General features: G+C 35.3%; 2 protein-coding genes across 6 annotated transcripts in view; one reads left to right on the forward strand and one right to left on the reverse strand.

Moving 5' to 3' along the window:
- Positions 1-16,795, forward strand: part of LOC126825380 (non-neuronal cytoplasmic intermediate filament protein) — a 191,938-nt gene that overhangs the window by 68,267 nt on the left and 106,876 nt on the right. Inside the window, exon 8 of one of the 5 annotated variants that reach the window (XM_050554991.2) lies at positions 702-1,135. The exons of the other annotated variants lie outside the window; for them this stretch is intronic. Within the exon in view, the coding sequence (XP_050410948.1) occupies positions 702-831 (130 nt within the window). The 3' untranslated portion in view covers positions 832-1,135. Of the gene's footprint in view, positions 1-701; positions 1,136-16,795 lie in introns of those variants that run through there. 5 annotated transcript variants of the gene reach the window in all.
- LOC126825397 (uncharacterized) lies at positions 6,853-9,080 on the reverse strand. Its single transcript, XM_050555048.2, has one exon. The coding sequence runs from the start codon at positions 8,777-8,779 to the stop codon at positions 7,175-7,177; it is 1,605 nt and encodes a 534-aa protein (XP_050411005.1). The 5' UTR covers positions 8,780-9,080; the 3' UTR covers positions 6,853-7,174.

Consider the following 16,795-nt stretch of genomic DNA (forward strand, 5'->3'; position numbering starts at 1 on the left):
TGTCTTAATAACGGCCAAAATGGACAATTTGCTACTGCAGAATGTTTTTCAAAAGCGAACCCCTTTCCAGGTTTAAGAGAATAGTATAAATATTTTGATTTTATATAATTTTTAAAATCTTGCCCAATAGCTTCTGATTAGGAAATAATACAATTATCAATACGTAGTATTGGAGTCATAATTATTGGAAAATAATGCTTTTTGGAAAAAATTAACTGTGGTTGCTATGGTAACAACCGAAACTCTTCATATTTTTCTCAAACTTACACAATCCATATCATTTGATATTACATGGGTTTCAAATATTTTAAACCTCTTACTTTAAAGTGTGGTGATGACCTTTTGGGTTATCGTAAATAGCGTTGAAAATGGTCAAAAATTGCCTTTTTTTCCATTTTAGTTGCTATGACAACCAAAATTGATAATATATGGCGGATTGGAAATATGTAATTTTAAAAATTCACAAACTTTTTGACATATTCCCATAATTTCACTTGTGTATGTCCATTCCTTCATATTTTGTTAATGTCCCAAAAAGGCCCCAAAAATAGGCAATTGTGTGCCACGGAAAATTGTTCAAAAATGAACATATATTCAGCTCGAGAGACAGCTATTGATATTTTTACTCTTTTTTTTTTCTGTTAATCTTACTTGATGGCTACTGATTTTAAAATGCCTAACAACCAGGTTTAATATTTCAGATATAACATGGACAAGACCATTTTTGATGAAAAAATTGACCAAAATCACTTTAACAAAATGGAATTTTTGAGAAAACCTATGTATTTTGGAGTTACTTTGGAAGTCGGAGTAATTGTTACACAAATGTGAAAATTGAAACATAATTAGCCTTAAAGTTGTATTTCATGAATTTACATCTACATTTTTGGAAATCCACACTAATGAGTGTATGAAGTGTGACATCAATAAACAATTTTCAAATCAGTTCAAGACTTGTTTTCTTGACTTGAATCAAAAGATAAATATATCAGCTTGTGGAAAATAGTAACAGGAAGATAAAATAAAGCACATTTATTGAAAAATATTGTTTTGAAGTCGTGTCCTGAAAATTGCTTGGTTGTGACTTTGACATTTTAAAATCTCATATTTATTCAATAAAATGAATGATCATTTGATACAATTGTTTTTTTTATGTGTATTTGTCCCTATATTTTACATATGTATATATATATATATAATAGAATTGTTTAACAAAAGTAAGATAAACACAAGTTTGACACAGCTGAATGAACATATGATTTCAAGGAAATATAAATTTTTTTCACTGTTTATCTAAGTGGAAAAATGTTTTGTCAAAGCCTTATTTAAAACTAACATGCATCACTAATACGACTTTTAATGACTTCTGTAACAACATTGTAAGCAAAATCAAAATTAATGGAATTTTTATGCTGGACGTGATTGTTGACAAGTTCTTGGATGTGATGAAATGGATGTGATCATTGACAATAATGATGATTATGGGTGTGATTTTTGACAGGGTCATAATTTTTTAATTGTAAATGAAATGAATGTCCTGCTGCCTGACACATGACTACATATTGGTCTACATGGAAACCATAAATAATCATAAAAACGCAAATGTTACAACATCATGTAACACAACAACAGTTTTACAAGTTTTTGTAAGGTTTGTATACATCTTGCCTTAACCCACCTTGCACTCATACTTGCATGCTTTCACTAGATAAATGTACTAATGCAGTTGTGTGTATTAATAGTTTGCTTATATATGTATTCTCTGCATTTCTGGTGGTGGGCTTTATATAATATATTTTTATAAATCATCATTCATTTTATTCATCTTGTTTTAATCACAATTACTCGATTTGGCAGAGGTAATGGAACATGCAAGACAGTCCCAAGTCTGTATATAAAGAGAGAGGGAGGCATGTCTTATTTGTATTGCAAATTGAATGAATAAATATTTTGTTTACAGTTCGTTTGTTTTTTGTTTTTAGTTTTTCGCTGATTTCAACATTATTTCATTCATATCATGGCAGTCACATAATCTACTTACTGTTCCTGGTTAACCAGTACTAATCACTTACCTACAGGAATCAGCGGTTAGGGAATCATGTTCGTAGACAAGATATCACGACTTTAGAAATTTACACTCTTAAGGCAGGTTCAAACCATCGACCTTCTGATTAAGAATTTATTCAACTTGCTATTCATTTTTTAATGGTCTGACTGCAGACAGAAATTGACTTAGGGATCGTTCACAAATGACGTCAGCTCGGAGGGGGGAGTCAGTGAAAAGTTGACGTCCATGTATTTCTGTCTATCCTTGTAATGTTGACAAGGGGGGAGGGGGTTCATTTTTGGCCAAATTTTAGCGGACGTCATTTGTGAACGGTCCCTTACAATCAGAACTTTAAAACCAAATGCACCAATTGAATGTCTTTATTTCAGAATCATCAAGGAACAATGAGGCAATCTTATTAGTTATCAACTGGTATTTAGTAATTAGAATTTTGTTAACATGAACAGTTAAAATGTTTTTATTGAGCACTTCTGTCCTGGATACACTGTATGGGTATTTTTCTCGTGATCACTGGAAAAGTTTATCTGGAAAAAAGAAATGAAAATGCTAACTATCTGCCTGCCTTAAGACAAACAATGTCCCTGGGTTATTTCAATAGGCCAGTGATCATTTATCTATTCCCCTGGTTTCAGAGTATATTATCATGACAGAATCTTGTGATTATTGAGAATGGCATATTCTGTATAAAGCATGTTAAGAACCATTATCATGTGGGACTCACTTTAATGGCAAAAGGTGTGAACACATGTATATTAAACTGCGTAGGCCAGTTGGTTGCAAAATCTAGCTTGATAAAGGTTTGAAGATAATAAATGTCTATTCAGATTGGTGGCGTAACAAAAGACCAAATGATGTTACAGAATGAACTTATAAAAATGCAATGTTAATAATTTAAAATTAAATCCAGAACATGCAATATCAGTATGTTTTTATCTTATTATACACAAGAGTCTGAATATAGTACCTGTAAATTTATAAAGCAGCCTGCTTCCACACATAATGATGTCAGGAGAAACACTCTTTGCCCTAACATCCGTGGCCACTAACGTGTGAGTTGTTTCATTTAGGGACCATAATTTCTTCTTTTTGGTAAAAAGTCGAACCCAAGGCCAGACATCAACCTGAATTAAAGGACAATAATTAAACTTTTATTAATAATATTTTTTACAAGAGAAAGAGTACATATTTAATAACCAATTAAAACATAGTTAATGAACTGCATTAAAACAACATTGAAAAAAAATCGGCCAATTTATAGTATTAATTTAATGTGCCCAGTATTCTTCATGATTGAATGGCCCTAAAAATACTTTCATAATATCAAACACTGTGCAATATACATGGCCGGGCTGGGGCTTGAACCTATGACTCCTGTAATAGTATGAAAGAAATGTATGTACAACAGAAGTTGCAAAAACTTTATGAACTGTGAAAATAAAAAAAAATAAAAATTTATTATAACCTTTGTAAAACAGAACTTTCATGAAAAATAACAGCAAATGTTAGTAACAATTGAAAAAGTAACGCAAATTTTCTTTTAACATCCTTACGACTGCAGGTAACAAAGTAGACCCATGTTGAATTATTATGTATTCCCCAGTATGATATCTAAAGAAATTTCAAGATATATTAAAAGGAGTAAAGATAAAGTTTCAATTGCCATGATTTTCAGATTAGTTATTCATTATAAAATATTTACATCCCACTACATTTTTCTTCAATGAACTATATTAGTTGGCATTAAGTTCATTACCGTATGAAAACAGTCGTTTCAGGTAGCTTTGGCTTTAGTTTATTGAGTTACTTGAATCACGAATATTCATGATAATTTGGCGTATTGCGTCATTGTTTATAATACTTGTCCCCCGCCTTTCGAAGAAAGCAGGGGACTATTAAAATGGGTTCGTCCGTCTGTCTGTCTGTCTGTCCGTCTGTCTGTCCGTCACACTTTTTGGGACACAATAACTCTCTTCCTAATTGAGCTAGAATGTTCAAACTTGGTGTATGTGTTTATTAGGTCAATGCCTTGATGGAGTTCGAAGATGAGCATTTTCCGCTTAGGGTAAGCAGAGATAAGCAATTTGATTGGTTGATGCTTTGGGACACGATAACTCTCTTCCTAATTGGGCTAGAATGTTCAAACTTGGTGTATGTGTTGATTAGGTCAATGCCTTGATGGAGTTCGAAGATGAGCATTTTCCGCTTAGGGTAAGCAGAGATAAGCAATTTGATTGGTTGATGCTTTGGGACACGATAACTTTTAATTGAGCTAGAATGTTCAAACTTGGTGTATGTGTTTATTAGGTCAATGCCTTGATGGAGTTCGAAGATGAGCATTTTCCGCTTAGGGTAAGCAGAGATAAGCAATTTGATTGGTTGATACTTTGGGGCACGATAACTCTCTTCCTAATTGAGCTAGAATGTTCAAACTTGGTGTATGTGTTGATTAGGTCAATGCCTTGATGGAGTTCGAAGATGAGCATTTTCCGCTTAGGGTAAGCAGAGATAAGCAATTTGATTGGTTGATGCTTTGGGACACGATAACTTTAGTTCTAATTAAGTGAGATTGATGAAACTTGGTGTATAGTTTCATTACAGTAATACCTTGTTATCTAAATTATCCCCCTTTGGTGATACAGTTTTTAGCATATAAACTAGATAATAATTATTCGGTTGACACACAATCAACGGCATAGAATACACGATGGCACAAGCTATAATAATTATTGATATAAAATATTATTTTATCGCAATTTAGCTGATATATAACTGGATAGCCCTCATAAATAAGTAGTGGAAGGAGGGAATCGATTTTCATATTCCGTTTTCCTGCAAATGTTATTTAACTTCTTTATTATATAATATTTGTATTTTTGTCCCCCGCCTTTCGAAGAAAGCAGGGGACTATTAAAATCGGTGTGTCTGTCCGTCCGTCACACTTTTTGGGACACAATAACTCTCTCTAACTGAGCCAGAATGTTCAAACTTGGTGTAGGTGTTTATTAGGTCAATGCCTTGATGGAGTTCAAAGATGAGCATTTTCTGCTTAGTGTAAGCAGAGATAAGCAATTTGATTGGTTGATGCTTTGGGACACGATAACTTTAGTTCTAATTAAGTGAGAGTGATGAAACTTGGTGTATAGCTTCATTACATCAATACCTTGACTAAGTTCGATAATGAGCATTTTCTGCTTAGGGTAAGCAGAGCGATAAGCAATTTGATTGGCCGAGACTTTGGAACACAATAACTCCCCTTCTAATTGAGGTAGAATGTTCAAACTTGGTGTAGGTGTTAATTAGGTCAATGTCTTGATGGAGTTCGAACATGAGCATTTTGTGCTTAGGTTAAGCAGAGATAAGCAATTTGATTGGTCAAGATTTTGGAACACAATAACTCTCATTCTAGTTGAGTTAGAATGTTCACACTTGGCGTAGGTGTCTGATAGGTGAATGCCTTGATGGAGATTGAAGATGAGAATTTTCTGCTTAGGGTAAGCAGGGATAAGCAATTTGATTGGTTGATGCTTTGGGACACGATAACTTTAGTTCGAATTAAGTGAGAGTGAGGACACTTGGTGTATAGCTTTATTACATCAATACCTTGACTTAGTTCGATAATGAATATTCTCTGCTGTCATGTCATGGCTGAGTTCAATGATTTACATTAGTCGATGCTTTGGGACAAGATAACTTTGATTCTATCTGATGGAGAGTGCTGAAACTTAGTGTATAGTTTGATTGCTCGATACTTTTGAAAAAAATAAATGTGCGATTAATAAATATGTGTCATCTATTTATTTTTGGATTTCGGCGGGGGACATCAGCCTCACTGTTGGCTTGTTTAACCCATGATGATCACTCCGATATAGACGCGCTTATGCTACATTTTATGCCTTTACTTCTATTCTTTTTGAAAAACAACCATGGTTGGTAGATTAGCCTGGTCCATGGTTGGTAGATTAGCCTGGTCCATGGTTGGTAGATTAGCCTGGTCCATGGTTGGTAGATCAGTCTGGTCCAAGGTTGATAAATTAGCCTGGTCTATGGTTGGTAGATTAGCCTCGTCTATGGTTGATAGATTAGCCTGGTCCATGGTTGGTAGATTAGCCTGGTCTATGGTTGATAGATTAGCCTGGTCTATGGTTGATAAATTAGCCTGGTCTATGGTTGATAAATTAGCCTGGTCTATGGTTGATAGATTAGCCTGGTCTATGGTTGGTATATTAGCCTGGTGTATGGTTGGTAGATTAGCCTGGTCCATGGTTGGTACATTAGCCTGGTCCATGGTTGGTAGATTAGCCTGGTCTATGGTTGATAAATTAGCCTGGTCTATGGTTGATAAATTAGCCTGGTCTATGGTTGGTTGATTAGCCTGGTCTATGGTTGGTTGATTAGCCTGGTGTATGGTTGGTAGATTAGCCTGGTCCATGGTTGGTAGATTAGCCTGGTCCATGGTTGGTAGATTAGCCTGGTCCATGGTTGGTAGATTAGCCTGGTCTATGGTTGATAAATTAGCCTGGTCTATGGTTGGTAGATTAGCCTGGTGTATGGTTGGTAGATTAGCCTTTTCCATGGTTGGTAGATTAGCCTCGTCTATGGTTGATAGATTAGCCTGGTCCATGGTTGGTAGATTAGCCTGGTCCATGGTTGGTAGATCAATTTGGTCCAAGGTTGATAAATTAGCCTGGTCCATGGTTGGTAGATTAGCCTCGTCTATGGTTGGTTGATTAGCCTGGTGTATGGTTGGTAGATTAGCCTGGTCTATGGTTGGTAGATTAGCCTGGTCTATGGTTGGTAGATTAGCCTGGTCTATGGTTGGTAGATCAGTCTGGTCCATGGTTGATAAATTAGCCTGGTCCATGGTTGATAAATTAGCCTGGTCAGTAAAATCGAAATCCAAAATCATAGAGAGGCCCGATAATTCCATAATGTTTCCATCACTGTAATCTATAATGGGGTCGCTCCACTCATCCATCACCTCTACCCCTTCACCAAAGTCCTCCAGCACAGCATCTAGGTCCCTTGGCACTTCCGTATTTGAATCCACAGGAATTTCTGGGACAAAGTGGTTTGGTACCCAGTTTGTCTGATTCATGTCATTTCTTGTTAACTCCACATGATTGTAATGGTAGCTTCTCTTAACTTGTCCCTTGGTAGGATATCTCTGTGTAAACCCAATGTTAGTATCTGAGCTCCTTGTGATGGATATTTGGATACCACTTTACAACCAAGAACAGAGGCAATAGCAAATAACTGCCATATTCCCATAAGTTCTTTTGGTTTTGTTGCTGCAACTGCTTCAGCTTCAAATGTTCTTTGTGATACAGCATTTGTAATTTTATCCCCAGCAATATACTGGTCGGAAAATTGAGTATACAAAGAGACTAGGTTTTCGTTGATTGGCTCAGGAATTCCTCTACACAAGTAATCATTGTTAGTGTACATTTCCACATGACAGGACATCTCTACTGCAATTCTGACCCTTGTTTCCTCATGGTATTCTTCACATCCATAACATGCAACACTCACAGATCGGGGCAAACAATTTCCATCACCAACAACGACTACTGGGTAACCAAAACTGCACTGACCAGGATGAAGAGTAAGGGCCACTTTGTCTACAGTCAGTTTATTTTTCAAAATAGATACCCCACTTTCTACTTCTACTGTATATTTTTGGTATAAATCTAGTTCTTTTAAGTAGATTGCCCTAGCTTGCAAGTTCCCAAAATTTTTGCATTTGGCAAGGTATTCAGTGCACCTTGCGAAAAAGTGTTGTCTAGTTATCTCTGGTTCTATGATGAGCACATCCGTGTTTTCATCCCTAGTCATAAGTTTGTTTTCTGCATTATCTTCCTTCGACTCCTTTTGCATCTGGGCAGTTTTGGGTGCTTTCTCTGTCTCTGCAACTTTCAGGTCTTTTCCAGACTTTTCAATAGCTGATTTTTTCTGTTGTAACAAAGGTTGCAGTGTCCAATTGTCAACATGGCCGGTTGACTCACAAAGTCCACTCTCGTAACCAATGCAGACGTCGCAGTAGCAGCATAGGTTCCTTGTCCACACTGCATCACCAGGTCCTGTCACTGATGCCACACAGTGGAGAGATCGAGTCCCAACAATGGTCATCAAATTTGAATTCTTTCTGTGCGATATGTTTTTCACTAGGAAGAAGGTTCTTTTAGAATGATTACATTGGTCATCCGTCTCATCCCTCGTCATCTTTATCCTGCAGTACCCAAAAGCATCCTCTGCTGATTGGACTATAACTTCTCTTCTCAAGACCGCATTTCGGATGCTGGATTTGACCACCCCAACACAGGCATCACATGGGCCTTTTCCGTGTCTTGAGCCGAAAAAACACCGATCGGTTGAATGGCTTGTGGAATCAGAAATGTCATGAAAGGCTTGCTTGCTCTTGTATTGTGATGCACATCCGTCAGAGAACTGTACCACATGTTCTATCTTTAGATTTCTCTTATCTGTGAGATGATCTTCAGCCTGTCTGATGAAAGCTTTGACAGCACTGGTGTCATGGTTTAGGTCGTCGGACAGCATCACTAGCTCTTCTTTCACAATTTCATGACAATGGGTGTTTTGACAGTTGTAATATGTCACAATTGGATGAACGGTGACCTGATTGTGAAACCAATGAGCGCTTTGTGCTTCGTCCTGATTGATGCATGTGTAATTCTGTCCAAAATCTAAAACCATAACCACCCAACCTTTTGGGAGGGCCTTGGAAGTGAGATTTGTAAACTGGGAGTGTTCCCACTTGGCGTTGTGCAAGTGAAGACTTAGTGCTTCTACTTCTTTCAGGAATTCTGCTGAGAACTGCTCTCCACTTCCACTTTCCGTAACAAGCTCTTTCCTAGTGCCGTTTTCGTGTTTCACAGAGTCCCATAACTGCCAAGATACTGTGTCTTTCTGTTCAACTTGATATAAAAGACTCTTTAGTTTGTGCGTGCCACATTCCTCACATTTCCTCTCCACGCAAACTCTTTTGTTGTAGTCTCCTACTTCTACTGGACACATACTGGCTCTGAGTGTGTATTTATTAGAAAGTCTTTCATCAATCTCAGTTTCTGATATTTTTTTAAGAAATTTAATTTTGAGTTCTATATTGGCACAGTATTCACACAAGCAAGATATATGTTTTGTCTTTGTTTGGGGTTTAATATGTTTAGGTCTTAAGGAATGAAAACTGCTTTGACTTAATAAAACTTCTTTGTTTTCGGATTTAAAAAAATTAAAACTTTCTTTAATTGTATTGTTCAATACACTTGTGCTCCCTTTTTTTGTTACCTTCCTCATATCAGGAAGAGGTGTCGAAATGTTTGTTTTTTTTATAAAACTCCTCAACTTTTTTTTTTGTATCTTCTGAAATTTGGTCTGATCTTTTGGCCCATACATCGTCTTCTTTAACTTTTCTGCACTTTCTTAAGTAGTCATATTTAATATTTGTAGCGCGACTCATCGCATAACAGTTTTTGTATTTCTTCATCATAGTCTTTATGAAGCATCTTCGTTTGATTATGCTCTTACGATCTTTTTGTGTTTTTAGTCTTTTGATTTCCTCAACAACTGGATCACTCGAGTCCCCTTTGGTAAGTTGTTCAAAAGCTTGTCTTTTCCTGGGGGATGCTTTATGGATAACTCTTTCTAAAACACAAGCAAACTTCTGTGGGTTTTTGGGAAGAGATTTTGTAGCCCTACTGGCTGCTTTCCTCACTGCATCAGGTGACAAAACTTTATCTTCAGTGGGTAACCAGACATCAGATACTGTAATTTCTTTGTCCATATTGTCACTATCATCAATATTTTTCCTATTTCTGTCAAACTCTTTGACACGCCGTTTTTTTTGCGAACTTTGTCTTGAACGCGATTATCTTTTTTTTTTCGCCCAATACTCTCTTTTTTTATCAATTTCTGCTCTCGTTCTAGCTTTCTTTGGCGATGAGATGCATGTTTTTCCTGTTGCATCCTTTAGTTTATCCCGATATCTTTGGGAACGGATCCTGCTTTTGGCCCTTTCTTTATCAACATCCTCCTTCGATTTTTCTCGGCCTCTCCATGCCTTTCTTCTCTGTCTATCTTTTTCAAGATGACTGAAAATAAAAAAACAAATTTATATGTTTAGTTAACATCTAAATAATATCAATACCTAATTATCTGTCTCATAAATCAAATTGACACATTTTTTAAACAATGATATGCTGATGGTCGTTTGTGTGAAGTTTCATTATAAAAGGACATCACCTTCACTAAAAACTAACTTGACCAAAAACCTTAACCTGAATGAAATGAACGAACCGACAGACGGACAGACAAACGGAGGTCGTAACCTCAAATTGACACCTATTTTAAACAATGATATGCTGAGGATTATTTGCATGAAGTTTTATCATAATGGACCGGTCATCAGCTTCACTTAAAACTAATTTGACCAAAAAGTTTAGTCCGACGTTATGGACAGACAAACAAACAGGTCTACTGAAAGCCTATATGCCTCTCATACTGCCAGGGCATAAAAATGGCCGAATGGATTTTAACAAAACTTGGTATTAATAGTCAATTAAAAATATCCACACAAAGTAAACTGTTAAAAAACAGTGAAAGACAAAGACATACATAAAATAAACAAAACTAGTTATGTGGACTTTCCATATGGCATGAAAAGTGGTATCAGGTGTTCCGGAGGGGTAAGCATACCCTGCCCTGTGCACAGTACCCGCCACAAAACAATAACTAGCAATGATACACAACCTTTATGTAATAGACAAATGAGTTTAGTAGGGGAGTTATCCCTGCTATCAGGCACATAAAGGCTATGCAAGTTAGACAGAAATAAAACGTACACAAACAAAAAGGGACTTGGATCAATCATTAGCTAAAAGCTATAAAAAATTATCATCACTACCGCAGACAGACATGACATCCCGTTTCAGCTACATGTTACTGATACTAAGCCTTCTTTTCATAACCATTTAATGCCTGGAGCACTAGCAAAGGAGGCAATAATTTGTCAATTTTAAGTCTCATATTGGGCATGACACAGCAGGGAATAGAACGTACAACTTGCGGATCAAAATAGTATTATTAATTCCACTAGGCCATCGCTGCAGCAATGAGGAGATACAGTTGCAATGAATAAACATGATTAATACCTTTGATTAATTATTAAGTTAGTACTTACGCTGCATATTTTGATGGATTTGCCTTAAGTCTTTCCAAGTAGGTTCTATTATAATCTGCCTTGGTTTTTATTGGTTTCTTCTCCTTGACAGGCCTAACACGAAGGGACCACCTGTCAGTAAAAATAGTATACATTTGTGACATTGGTTTTGAAATGTTTATTAGCTCAAATTGTCAAATATTAAGTTTTTTTTATTAAGTTTAGGTATTTGTTTACTTTACGTCTCTAAATTCAAATTCAAAGATATATGCATTTGTCAAAAATCACATCCGTGCAGTTCATATAGCTTTATTTGAATTTGAATACATTTATTTACACTAATTGTTTGTGAAATTCATAAGTCAGAATATGGTGTCAAGACACACTTTGTTTCAACTATGGTAAACCACATAACACTACAAAATATTTAGTTTTTATATCCATTCCTAGGCTGTGACCATTGACCAAGAAATAATATACTGTTTGTCAATAATCACATCCAGATTTTATAATAAAAAATAATTTTGTAGATTTGTTTACGGCAACAAACTTATCATTTGTTAGCATTCTATCACTTCATAATAATTTATTGTGCTGGTAATAATATCTACAAAAACAATAATTTACTGCAAACGGTACATTCTTACATAGGTTCGTGATTTTTGACTCGCAAAACATAATGTGTTTTAAATTGGATGTGATGATGGACAGTTAAGCCACTTCCAAAATGTCAATAATCACAACCAGGTCTCAAACCCAAACTATAGAATTGTATGCGATTTATTTATAAATAAATCAAAATAATAGTTAGTTTATGCTACAAATAACCATCTAAATAAGTGATGCCTGAATCATAAATCAAATTAAAATAAATCCTAATATGGATGTGATTGTTGACCTCAATACAAAACCATACACATGTCCTTGGATGTGATGGAGGACTACACCCTTGATGTCTAAAATCATGTTTCAAACAATTTTTGTAATAAACGATGGAAGTTCTCATTTCAATGTGAAATAATTCATTTCATACATGACTTTCATTAGCTTTCCTTTCAATATTAACACTGGAGTTATGTGGTAATTAATGATAAAAAGCAGGACGTGATTCCTGACAATCAAACTGACAAGTAGGATAGTGGATAGTTGTCTCATAGGTCGGCTAACAACTGAATTTATTTTTTCCTTCAGTAAGCAGCTTCTGAGAGAAACATTCATAATAATTCTTCGTGGTCTGAATTTTTATTACTAATATAATTAATGATGATAATGTATACAGAATATCAAATGATAGTAAAATGCAATAGAGACGTGATTATTGACTTATTTAAACGCGTCCAAAGTGACGTCCGGGAGAAAACTCGAAGTCCAAAATCACGACCACAGAATAAAAATGATTACTTTAATTTTAGTTTCGATGAAAACAAGCAAAACATTGCAGATATGGGGGGATTGTTATAACGAAAACACGTTAAAACGGTTCTTTTTCGTTTGCGTTATACTATTGTTGTGTTTTCACATTATTGTTCTCAATCGTGACGTTTCTCCCGGACGTGATTAGCTATCTTGTTCATTGACGGAAAACACTTACCGTTCATTATCCGCCATGATGGGTTGTCTGCACAGAGCATGCGCAGTAAATCGGATAAGTTGACGATTACTGATTTCAAATACAGAAGAGCGGACCGGAAACTACGGGTTCAATGCATTTTACATCGGTCAGAAAGTTTACTTTTTTCTCGGACGTGACGAAGATTTTTTGACGGAATCCACTACATATTTAATTGACAACATATAATTTCACATACAATATATTTCCTATTGGTTAAGTGGTATTTAAAACACAAACAAATGTATAAAATAAAGAAGGAAACTGCGGAGATTGCTTTTAACAAAATAAAATGAGTTTTTATAATCGACGAGAAATTCACTATAAATTGACGGAATTTCATCACGTACGTGAAACAATTTTTAAAACAGTATTTATTCACCAATTCGAAGATAAAATAGGATAAAACAACCTAAACCTGATAATAATGCAATATAGACACCATTAAAACTTACCTGTATGTTTTTTAGAGCTAAAGTGTCAAATATATACAACAGTCAAGTTGGGTTATAAGGCCATGTCACAAATGGCCGTCATTAAATTGCTTCGTTTTTGTAGGGAATAATTAAAAAATAAACAAAAGAATACATTAAACACGCTGAAATTGTTTTTTATATCTCTTTTATTACTTTTCTTTAGACTAAACTCAGAAGTATAACAAACAAATAATATATGCAATCTTTTTTGGCCATTTAGTTGAGATACACCTTACTACACTCATTAGTGTGGATATGCTCAATTTGATATGGAATGAAATATGGCATCACAAAACACCCCAAAAATGACTTTTTCAAAGTGTTGAAAAACCTTTCTTCCGTCAAAAGTCAAAAATCGCAACTTTGAGCCTCCATAAAAGAAAAAAATTTCATCCGATTTTGAATCGGTAAAAAGTTTTGTGAGAAGAATGATGAGATCTACCCGAAAAGCTAATAAAATCAAATGTATAATCATAATCTCAAAATCACCTTTTCCACCTATGAATAGACCTAAATGTAAAGCGTGTGTTACTGTTGAAACCACCAATCACATTACCAGTATAGACATTAAATATTTTTATATATTAAGGCTAATTGTTTAAATTGCCATAGTTCTAATGTTATATATTGTATACCGTAACTTGTGAGGTTTTTTTATAAGAAACAGAGTTTCCAATAACCGTTATTTTCCGGTTTTATACCGGTAAATTTTAACTGCAACTTTATCTTTCCATTCATAACACATGTCAAAAATCTCGTGCTGACCATGGGTGTCGAAAAGTGGTACTATTTATAGTAACTTGGGTATGATGGTTTCTTCCTGTTTGAAGATCGCTGCTCAATGTCTGCATGATCTTCACAAAATGGTGCCAAAGCAGACAAATCTTTCATCCTTTAACGGAGGGGGTGATACATGTATCAAACGCAAAAGAAATATCGTTATATCTTTGGTAGTTCCCGTGAGGAGTGTACCAGCAGAGGAAAGAAGGGTTTATGTCGGCAAAATTTAATATACGTCTCTGCGTAATCGTTTATCATAGCACCTTAGTTTTTGTCTGTCACCTTTTAGTTTTTATTCATTCGACGATGATAGACAAACGACACAATGATCTCGTGACAACCACAATTGAAATTGCTTTAAAATATTTTTTTGGGTTGACTATGTCATAGTGTTTAATAATATCGACAACATTTATAAAACAAAGCTTCTGTCAGCATGTGTATAAAGTAAAACATCATAACGTTAAACAGTATTTAAAACTAAAGCTAACTTCGCTGATTCATTGACCTAATTCCAGCGATATCACGTGTCATTAGTATTTGGAGATTTTATCGGAAAAATATATTATTAATGACTGTTTCTCGGAATATTCGGTGTTCTATCAGTGGATTATATTCAATGAAGATTTAAATTGAACTAACAACTGGTCTGTGAAACCATCAAATGTATGATCCAATTATTATTTTAATATCTCCCTGGAATTCATATGGAGTGTCAATCAAAGACGCGTGATTCTCGAGATTCACAATACAATCCATGACGAGATCCGCCTGGCTTATTTTCACAATGTGTTCAAATTCTCACATGTTTCAATGAAGTTTATTTATTTGAATACATTTACAAGATTTATTAGCGGTAAAATTTTGTTTTCATCAGACTGGTAAAATTACGAGTGGACCGGTATTTTTGACCCCTACCGGTACGAAGGTAAAATTTTTAAGCTAGCAGAAACACTGACCGTATGTTGGCCAAACTATCACCCCCTTTAGTACCAGACTTATAATAGTCATAGAAGTCATATTAAATTGAAAAAGATTGGAAAATCACCTCACATAGCTTCACACTTTGATACACCTGGTCATGAATCTTACATCTGCACTGTGCTGGATAAAATCCCTCAGAACGATAGAGCCAAACTCAATATTGCTGAATCACTTTGGATCCACAGATTAAACACAGTATGGCCTAGTGGTTTAAATTAAATGCCTGTAAATTAATTCTACAACCCCCTTTTTTTTTAACCATACATCATTTATCTATATATTTAGCCTATATTTTGTCATCAAAGTTATGACGTCATATTAACATTATGACATCACTAGTTTAGACTGGACAACCTGCTCTAAATAGCGTAAAAATATGGTATATCAAGGTTGTGGACCCTATACAGGTCACAATTTTTATCCGATTTTGTTGAAACTTGAAATGTAAGTTTATAACCCAAAGATCTCGGTTCCTTTCGATATTTGCGCATATTGGACCGTAACTTCCTGAATTATGGCCCCTGATTGTACGAAAAAACACGTTTTTAGCTTGTGGACCCTATAGAGGTCATAATTTTTATCCGATTTTAAGGACGGCTGAGTTCGAATTTCGTGAAAATCGGCCCAAAATTGACAGACAAAATGGCCGCCGTTCGTTCTCAAATAGCTTAAAAATATGGTATATCGAGGTTGTGGACCCTATAGAGGTCACAATTTTGTTGAAACTTGAAATGTAAGTTTATAACCCAAAGATCTCGGTTCCTTTCGATATTCGCGCATATCAGACCGTAACCTCCTGAATTATGGCTCCTGATTGTACGAAAAAATCTCGTTTTTAGCTTGTGCACCCTATATAGGGCATAATTTTTATCCGAAATAAAAAACGTATTATTATTATATCACCGTTACACCCTAAGGACGAATGAGTTCGAATTTCATGAAAATCGACCCAAAACTGACAGACAAAATGGCCATCGTTCGTTCTCAAAAAGTGTATAATATGGTATATCAAGGTTGTGGACCCTATAGAGGTCACAATTTTAATCCGATTTTGTTGAAACTTGAAATGTAAGTTTATAACCCAAAGATCTCGGATCCATTTGATATTCGCACATATCGGACCGTAACTTCCTGAATTATGGCCCGATTGTATGAAAAATCGCGTTTTTAGCTTGTGGACCCATTAGAGGTCATAATTTTTATCTGATTTATAAAAGTTCGAATTTCGCGAAAATGTGCTCAAAATTGACAGATAAAATGGCCGCCGTCTGTTCACAATTAGCGTAAAAATATGGTATATCAAGGTTGTGGACCCTATAGAGGTCACAATTTTTATCCGATTTTGTTGAAACTTGAAATGTAAGTTTATAATCCAAAGATCTTGGTTCCTTTCGATATTCGTGCATATCGGACCGTAACTTCCTGAATTATAGCCCCTGATTGTACGAAAAATCGCTTTCTTTTTAGCTTGTTCTCTATCCATCTCTCGAAAATGTGGGCGTATCCCACATTCATCATCTATTTTTGAACTGTTATAGCAAGAATGGCTAACTCCTTATAAAAATCTCCCTTAATGTATCTTTAACAGATTTTGTTAAAATTTAGCATGATCCATCATTTCAATAAAAGGGTTGTAGGAATGTGGACGTTATCATGCAGCTTTAGCGTTGCTCTTGTTTAGGCATTTCAGACGGACGTTCATTTTT

The sequence above is a fragment of the Patella vulgata genome, chromosome 6 (genome assembly GCF_932274485.2).
Source record: "Patella vulgata chromosome 6, xgPatVulg1.2, whole genome shotgun sequence".
In the NCBI taxonomy this organism is placed as follows: domain Eukaryota; kingdom Metazoa; phylum Mollusca; class Gastropoda; family Patellidae; genus Patella; species Patella vulgata.

Coding starts and splice junctions, on each gene's coding strand:
- LOC126825397 (XM_050555048.2), bottom strand. CDS start 8,779: ATGGTTTTAGATTTTGGACAGAATTACACATGCATCAATCAGGACGAA.